This window comes from Solea solea, chromosome 9 (assembly GCF_958295425.1).
Source record: "Solea solea chromosome 9, fSolSol10.1, whole genome shotgun sequence".
Classification (NCBI taxonomy): Eukaryota; Metazoa; Chordata; class Actinopteri; order Pleuronectiformes; family Soleidae; genus Solea; species Solea solea.
Genome location: NC_081142.1, coordinates 7995508 through 8005243, shown reverse-complemented (window position 1 = coordinate 8005243; position 9736 = coordinate 7995508). Strand labels below are relative to the sequence as shown.

General features: G+C 41.1%; 1 protein-coding gene across 5 annotated transcripts in view; it reads left to right on the top strand.

Moving 5' to 3' along the window:
• Positions 1-969: 969 nt before the first annotated feature.
• The window catches only part of tpm4a (tropomyosin 4a), a 21810-nt gene continuing 13043 nt past the window's right edge, over positions 970-9736 (top strand). For 2 of the 5 annotated variants that reach the window (XM_058639483.1, XM_058639484.1), the window contains exon 1: positions 9041-9232. In XM_058639483.1, coding sequence (XP_058495466.1) covers positions 9101-9232 — 132 coding nt within the window. In that variant the 5' untranslated portion in view covers positions 9041-9100. Of the gene's footprint in view, positions 1082-1129; positions 1447-3494; positions 3621-9040; positions 9233-9736 lie in introns of those variants that run through there. The other 3 variants (XM_058639482.1, XM_058639481.1, XM_058639480.1) reach the window with 3 other exon arrangements.

The window sequence follows — 9736 nt, the reverse complement described above, 5'->3', positions numbered from 1 at the left end:
GCAACTGTCTGTATTACAGCTCAGCGATGACATCAGACTACCCCATACATCAGAGAAGTAAAGCTGGGTTACACCAGCTAATCTCTGAGAAAAACATAATTTCCTTTAATTATTATTGCTTGTGTTTTGTTTTCTACAAGAGCTAGAATTTGTAGCTATTGTTTTGTTTTCTTTAAACACCAAACACCAGGACACCATCATAACACCGGGCAGCTCCTTCAGTGACAGACTGACACATGCTAAAAGTCTGGAGGAGCGTTATCGCAGGTCATTCTTCCCTGCAGCTGTTAGACTGTACAACAAGCATCTATATACTTTACCTAAATGCAATCAATGTACATATACAATATCTCATGTTCTATCCTTGTTTATACTGTAAATATCAAGCCCACACTGTATATATTTTGGTAACTGTCTATATTGTACATTTTATTTTAACTTTGTTAATATCTTTCTATATTGTACTTTCATGTGGAAATGCATGTTTATAATTGATTATCTTTACTCTCTTTGCTGCTGTGACAATGTACATTTCCCCACAGCGGGACTAATAAAGGACTATCTTATCTTATCCTAAACCACATTGAGGTTTGGTTTTCACTGTAAAATAATCAATCAAGTCTCCAAAACAAGACTGGAAACACCTTCAGCCCTAATGCAACTCATTCTTCCTCTCCCTTCCTCCACTTTGCATCTCTCTCTCTCTCTCTCTCTCACTCTCTCTCTCTGTCTCTCTGTGTCTCTCTCTCTCTCTCTCTCAGGTGTGAGATGCTCCGCACTAGTGAGAGGTTAAATGTGGAAACTGGACCTGCACTCCGTTCTCTCTCTCTCTCTCCTCAGCAGCCCAAATAAGGAGAACAGTGAGTGAGTGGATATGTGGACTGTTCTCCACAAAGCCCTTGGTTTGATAGGGTAAAGTGTGTGTTTGAGAGAGTCGGGGAATCAGTATGGAGTGGATGCAGAGTGGTGAGAGGAGAGATAAAAAAAAAAGTAATGGATGGAGAAGGAGAGGAGTGAGAGAAAGGATGAATAGAAGGAGGAGAGTAAGAGTATGGGAGGAGGACGTGATCAGAGAGAGGAGGCAGGTTCTGTTTCACTTTAAATAACTAACCATATTGGGCTCAACTGTGTGTTCACAGCTCTTTCTATCTCTTTCTTTCTGTCTCTCCTTCCCTCTCTGTCCATCCCTACTACCTCTCTGCTGTTTCCACAGCTTTGCTGGACTCCAGCTCTCCTGCTCCTCAACATCAGAAGACAAGTCAGCAACAGGACTTGGGCTTTTAAAGCTGTGCTTAATCATCTCAGAGAAGGAAATACAAGCCTGCAGCCACCATGGAGGCCATCAAGAAGAAGATGCAGATGCTGAAACTGGACAAGGAGAACGCCATCGACCGAGCAGAGCAGGCCGAGACAGACAAGAAGGCAGCAGAGGATAAATGCAAACAGGTGGGAAGGAAAAAGTGGGTCAGACATGGAGCTGTAGGGGTCAGTTAAAGTGCAGTGTCAGTGCAGACTTAAAATGAGATTCAAATGGTAGTGTTTGTGATCAGACATGAAGGTCAAACAACTAATTGAAATGTATGTATAAAGTATCAGGCAGCACAGAACACAATAACATGAGAAAACACTCTTTGATACCTTTTGGTAAAAAAGGGTCATGGTGTGCAAAAAATGTATTATAAAACAAATAATTTTCAATGTAAAAAACATTCAGACCCAGTGTAAGAGTCTGTACGCTTTGCCTTTTAAGGTTTTCTCTTAATCTAGCTCTTAAGATAATCACAACAGTGATACCATACCAGAAATACCTTCACAGAAACAGTCTGTAAACACTTGACATTTACTTCACATGTATTTATGCTGCAGTCCTCACAGATAATTTACTCTCAATGAAGCTGTAGCACAAACACAAAATGTTTGAAGTTATTTTTGTTTGTTTTTGCCAGGTAAATTTAACAAACACAAACTCATGCACATGCACGGACGCACACACTAAACAGTCCTTAAAAGGCCATGCAGCACCCTCAGGATATGCTCCTGCAAATATAGTCTCTTGTGCAATAATAACAGGAATGTAATGGAAACAACTTAACATAAAAAACACCAAACCAACTCTTAATCACTGTTGTTCACTGCTGTGCCTCAGCTGAGTCACCAAACCAGCAAACGCTGACAGAGGCGACAGTATTTTTAATTTGCTAACAATCACTGGTCCATAATGAAGCTGCTCTTTCTGAACTTGTCAGTCAGTCTGCGTCAATAACCTTCATCTCACCTCCAACACATCATACATGTAACAAAATACGCTCATTCACCTACAACGATGGTGACAAACACTACAAAATACTTACAAATTCCATGGGTAGAATAAAAGTTAAAAGAAGACAAAAAACAGTTCATCTGGGTAGGTTTTTAACTACAAACTGCACTCAGTTGTGTTTGGAATCATTAAAATTTTGTTATTTTATGGCAAATGTTATTTTCTATAGATTTCAATGTGGCTGTTTTACAGGTGGTAAACATTTAGTTTCATATACACTTCTGTTTTGCTGTTTGTGTTACGAGTTTTGAAGTGGTGTCAGTCTTGACCAACACTTTTTTTTTTAGCAGTTGAAAAAACGGTAACAGGATCAACAAGTTGTATTGGAAACAATGGGTCAGAGTTTGAGCTGTTTGTTTGCAGTGAGGCTCAAAGACAATTCATCACACTCAGGAGACCACACAGGAGCGGGATTTGGTCTTTTGGGAGAAACAAAAGTGGTGACATGTCCATGTTCTTCCTCCTGGACCAATTTATAGGGACGACTTAATTGAGCATTGGTCTCAATAGAAGTCTGTCATACATTCTATTTGACGGCTGCATCCAACACACAGGAGACGATACACACACACACACACACACAAGCACATAATGAGCATGCAAATGGAAACATAAATGTAGCCAAATAAATGGGACATTAAACACACACACACACACAGTAGGCCTACAGTTGCAGGCATCTGTGTGTTCTCACTGATAACAGTTGTATTTATAGGCACCAGGAGAAAATGGCCCTGTGGACTTCAGCAGGATTATCAGATACCTCATGGGCTCAGAGGGGAACGCTGATTAGGGGGAACACTTAACTCTGTGAGTGTGTGTGTGTGTTTTAAAGAGAGAGAGAGATCATGAGAAATCATTACCTCTGAAATGTTCCCAAAAATAATAGAACCACAGGTTTTGACTAAAAACAGCCACAACTGCTTTGTCAGTAGCCTGAATTGAAACCCCTTTATATAACCACACACTGCAAACACACTACAAACACACTGCAAACACACTACAAGCACGCTACAGACACACTACAAAACACATGCATGAAAACAGATCTGTTTCAGTAATTTGCTTAGTAGCTCATTTACTGTCAGAACAGTGTGTCGTGCCAAAACTGAAGGAATATGTGGTGAAAAAGTGGAAATTAGGATGACCTGACAGATAATGTCTCACGTTGTAGCTGGAGGAGGAGCTGCTGGACCTCCAGAAAAAGATGAAGCAGACGGAGGACGAACTGGACAAATTCTCTGAGGGCCTGAAAGATGCTCAGGAGAAACTGGAGCTGTCTGAGAAGAAAGCTGCAGACGTAAGTGAAGTGTCATATATCTTTACCACATGTACAATATGCACGCACAGAAGGCCGGGGTCACCTGACTTTATTTCATCTAGTCATAAAACAAGACTACAACCCGCCATTTAAATCATTACAAAGAATTTGAATTTCAAGAAGAGGTCGCTGCTCCTTAGTGTTAATTATTAACCAAACACACATCAGCATATACTCAGTACAGGGGCCCATTACACAGACACAGCTGGACCTTCTCTAAGCCACATCATCAGCTGTGGGTTCACTTTGATCATTCACTGTGAATGGTTTGGACCACTTCAGAGACTGTTGCATTCCTGTGCAGCCACTCCTGAAAGATGAACACACAGCTGTCACACACACACACACACACACACACTCACACACTCACACACTCACACACACACACACACACACATAGAGAAAGGGAGGAAAAAACGGAGAAATGCCACAGTTGTTCATCATCATCGTCATCATCATCATCATTATCTTCTTCTTCTTCACCACTGTAATCTATACTTATTTTGTGAAATGTGACTGTGGTTGTGTGTGTGTGTGTGTGTGTGTCGAAAGGAGCTGAGTGAATTAATGCACTACTCACTCTGCTGTAACATGAAATAAGATTGTAACCATTAGAAGAAATAAATCGTATGTTGGTGTTTTGGAAATGGTCACAAATAAATGAACGTATGTGCTGAGATTAATATACAAAAATACTTTCAATTCACTGTGAAACTGCAGAGGACATCAGCTGAGGATTCATATTAAGTACAGACTGAGTTAACGCAAACTACAGAATGGGGCCACTTGTGTCCCCAAACCACCTTAAAATGTGGTTTGTGTGATCAGATATGAAGGCGAATTAGGGAGCATTCAGACTTGCACTTCATACTGTCACTTATGATCAAATCACTCTGGATGGACAAGCTCTAGATAAGGTCTTTATAAGGTCACTTTTACTTCATTTAAATATATACTTTTCTGCCAGTAAAGACTCATATATGAATCGCATGTGGAATAAACCCATCCTCAAATGAAAAGTGTCCCCTTCATCGGACCAAACTTATGTTTGAGAGAACATGTTTTGTCGACAAATAAGCAATATCGGTAAATTAGGCAGAAAATGAGTCAAGGCAGATCTTCTGTGGCTAATCAGCTGCCATCTGTGGAGAAAGATCATATTTTATGTTCTTGGCAACACCACAAACCACAGAGCATTTCAGCGTGTGCACACAGACATGTGTGATTACTTGTGTATGTCTGTGTTTATGTGGGTGAGAAAAAGAGAGGGGACGATGAAGGAAGTCAGATCCAAACAATGTCTGCATATGGAGTTATGTTCAAGATGTTGATAAAATGTGAAATGAAAATTTAATATCAACAACTAAGAGTCCAGTATGCTGTGCCTATTATGTTACTAAGCAAACCATGAGCAGAGAGAGAGAAAGACCACAGAATAAAAGAAAAATCTCTGAGCTTCAGCAAGATGTGGTATTGTTTGAGAGGAAATCCCTGGGAAATGCAGTGTTGTCCTTCACAAAAGAGAAGGGAAGTGTCTGACATACAAACACAGAGTTGAAGGCTGAGACACGCTGGATTTTCCTCTCGCAGTGATTAAATAAACTTAGTTCTGAGCCTCGTGCAAAGTGAGTTAATTGGGCCTTTGATAGCTGGTAACTGTGAGTAGACGTTGAAGTTGTGGTGTAAGAGGGACTCAGTGTTATTTACACTGTCACGATACAAGATGTTTATTGTCATATGCAAAGCAGTAGTATAGGCCATGCCATGAAATTCTTATTTGACCACTCTCTTGCTCCACTGAACAATAAAATAAAGCATGAATACTATAATTTAGAATAAATAACAGACACAAAAGTAAAGTTCTTTGTGCCCACGGATAGGGCAAGTTCTTGTGAAGAAAGTTTTTGATAAGAATAGATGTTTACTACAGCAAATCCCCCCTTTGACACCAACATTTCCAGACAATTAAGCCGTTCTACTCCACTTCCCTGAACTCCTCTCCACATGTCGCTGTATTAGAGGCAGCAGTGAAGTGATTACACATCAGAACTTACACAGAGAGACGGCGACCACATTGGAAAGCTGGAGGGGGGCTGGGAAAGCAGAGCAGTGAGTCCAAGACCTCAACAAGCAAGCAGTTGATTCATGAAGAATAGTTCATGTAGCATCAAGCAGTGGTGCAGATATTTTAGGTCATCACAGCTCACCCTGCCGGCCTGTGGTCAAACGCTCGGACAAACGGTCTGCCTCTGGGTCACAATATTAGCACACAGAATGTTACGGGTGAAGGCGGGAGCTTGTCTTAATGCAGGTGTTGATAACATAATTCCCCACAATGACAGTTACTGTTTGAGGAGAAAGCTGGACTGTGGTGGGCAGAGAAAGCAAAGAGGAGGGGGAGGGGGTTGCTCTGGTATGTGAGGAATGCAGCTAAGGCAAACAGAGAGCCCAACAACCCTGTGTCTAATGAAATCAATGCTTCCAGCGTTTCCGGAGCAAGGGGCAAATCACACAGAGCGACCGAATCTACAGATGCAATTAATTGTGAGACATTTCCTTCTTCGCGCGGACCAGTCGGAGTGAGTTTGAGCTGAGCCAAGCAGATCTAGGGTCTGCAGACCGGTTTGCTAATCCACCCAGCATGTTTGCCCTCAGTCAGATCATGTGAAGAGGAAATGATGAGGGTAAACACGGGCAGGGCGGGCAGAGACACATGAAGGATGGAGCATAAATCTGATTTACACACACACACACACACACACACACACACAATGGACATCACCTTTGGCAAGGCAGGTGATGGATATTTGTTTGCTTTGCCCTGGGACACACACAATGACAGTGTCTCAGGGAAAAACAAATGCATGATGACGTAATAATTCACCACGGACACAAAACTGCTAAACATATTGACCCAAGTTACACAAAATTGTGATTTAAAATAACAAAAGCTAGAGTCAACTGAACGGGGCAATAATAACAACTATGATGAACTGGTTTTAATCTCAAACAATTTATTGTATCATATCATTAAATGATATGTTACTCTGGATGATTCTGGGATTTTGATATAACATTTGGAATACAAAAAATTATATATATATATATAACTGTTATATATTACGTTGTATGTATGGAGGGTGATTGAACACTTGCTAAAAACAGGCACACAAACAATGTGAATTATATCTTTAATATCTCTTGGACGACGGTGCCTTAACTAACGCCTGACGTGCTCTGATACAGTCAACAGTATCGGATCTAATGTTACATTTCAGCTTTTACCCTTCAAAATCATGTTCACGTCTTAGGAAAAATAAATGTCTGAGGTTTTTAGCTTGGAAAAAAATATATAAAACTATTGTGCTAAGAGGTAGATTTACAGTGTTTTACAGCCCAAGAAAAGACCTGCACTCCACGTTTGGAACAACTGAAAAAGTCTCATTGAAATGTTGGCAAATGGCAGAAAACTTAGACTCAAGACTCTGAATGGGAAATGTCATGGTCAAATGAAGTTTGAAATAGTTAAAGCTTGTGGATGTGACGTCGAAACTATGGGCGCTGCACCTTTACAATAGCTGAAAGTAATTCATTCTGGCTTTTCCCTTTTCTCTTTTAAAAGTCTCTGAGCAGTGATTACATCAGTCACAGGGATCAGCTTTTACACTTTTACATTATTACCCCTCTCGCTCATGTGACACAGCCTCATATTGGACACATATCTGATCTAGGAATACATACTGAAGAGATTGATTTGAAGATTAGAGTTGATGACAGTATTGCTGTGTTCACACAGCCCTGGGAAAAAAAAAGATCTATGTCACATAAAGGGGAAAAAAAGTTGGACACAAGTCGCTTCAGTCTGGTTATGTGGACATTTGGTCTCTATGAGGACCTATTGTCTTGACAAGGTCAGTGTTTATGCCAGAAAAGTTCCTAAAGACACACACAGCTATTCTTGTTAGGACTCTGCATTAATTATCATCAGATTTAGATTCTGATTCGACTTCATCGATGCTTCACTTGTGACAGCAGCAATACTTGAGGAAAAGTACAACAAGAAAATTAAGACACTTTTTATAATATTAAAGTCTTTGTGCATTTCCCCTGAGTTGAGAAATATCGTCATTATTTTCTTTGTTACGTGCCCACCAGTGACACTTGGTCCTGTTAGTGTAACTGTTAGCGGACACTGTTTACATTCTGAGAATGAGGTCCCGTCCCCCTACAAGTGGGTCTAAATAGTGCGGGGTTAGTGTTGCAGTTTCAAGCCTTGGACCAAGGCTGGGACTAAGTGTCACTGGTGGGCACATAACAAAAAAGAATGAAGATACTTTATTTTTGGACTCAGGGGAAACTGAGGTTGGGAAGCTTTTCAAAAATAATACCCCTATTCTAGTAATACAAAGCTAAATGCTAAATCAGTGAAGTATTCCTTTAAGTATCAAATGTAATTTTCTGATATAAAATGTACTTAAGACTAAAGGAAAAGTAAAAGTAGTAAAAAAGTGAGGGGTAAGGAGGGCGAGTTGTCTTTCAACTGCTAGGTGTTGTAGGTTCAATTCCTGGCCATGCTATGTGTCCTTGAGCAAGACCCATGTTGAAGTGTGTGAATGGGTGAATGGCTAAACTGTAGTATAAAGCAGTTCATAAAGACTAGCAAAGTGCTATATAAACACAGACCATTACCAACTCTTCTTCTGATTTTATTTGGTAGTAGCGAGTAATAAAGATAGTTGGGGGAAATGTATTGGAGTAAAAGTACACAATTTATTGAGGAAATGTAGTTGAATAGCTTAGTTAATAGCTTATGTCATTAACCAGAGCCAGAAATGAGGTTCTGTCTCATTACCAGGCTTTGGTTCTTACGAGGACCACTAGACCAGTAAAAGGTCCTGAAGTGGGGACACAAACGAGCACAAACACACACATTCACAAACACCCAGAAGCCCCGCCCCCTGCGATGACCTCATCGCTCCAGTCATCTCTCTCCTCCTCCGGCTGCCACAGTTTGCCGCTATCCGCTCTCCTCACCGCGCAGCTTTTCCTCAATCCTGCTCCTCAAACTCACGGTGTCCGGACCAAAAAACTAGCAGAGGACAGACTCCACGGTGTGTCCCGCTCATCTTCTTTACATTCCTCCACACCAGAGAAGACTTTCAGGATCACCTGGACTTTCCCACTTCCTGGTTATATAACCTTTGTTGCACTTGAACGAATCCTCCACATTCCTAAGACTTTGGCCCTGGGCGGACATTGACTCTTTTTTTTTTTCCCCTCTCCTCGTTATTATAAGGTCAACGATCGAATTCGTTGTGGTTTTTTTAATCAGTCTCATCAGACCAAACAAGTCGTCCGAGTCAACAGCCTACTAACGCGGTTTTTTTTTTTGCACGTAGTCTTAAGAGTGAGTTTTTCTTTCTGCGCGTATCTTAATTTAAGTGACCAAACAGTGAATAATGGCAGGTTTGAACTCTGTGGATGCTGTGAAGAGGAAGATCCAGTGTTTGCAGCAGCAGGCCGACGAGGCAGAGGACCGGGCTCAGATCCTCCAGAGAGAGCTGGACAGTGAACGGGAGATCCGAGAGAAAGTGAGACAATCAAATCCTACCCTCTTTTTCTCTCTCTTTTCTGGTCTATGTCTGCGTTGAAACCTTAACCTTAGTGTTATCTCTCGTCTGTCTTTGTTACACGGTGTTTGTGTGTTCGCGACTTCCTCTCGGGCTCTGAAACGTCTGTGTCATTGATTCATTCGCGGGCGTGATTGTGCCACAATGCAAGGCGTTGGTCTCTAATGAAAAAAGTTTGGATTCCTGCAGGTCCGTGCGCATGCGCAGTGGCGTCAGAGTCCCAGGCCGCTGTGGAACTACAGTGAAAACTGAAAGGACCACGTAGACCGCGTTGATCCTATTGTGTGAAGTGGAATTCACTCATCACACTTATGAATTATCATTCATACAAACTGCTGTTTATACAACAGTCAAAAAGGAACCATTAGATCGATGAATTCTCTTGTTTTAAATGTCAATGCAAATCAGGCTACAGTGTACAGGCTACCTAAAAGGTAAAACATAATAGTTACACAGCTCTAAGTA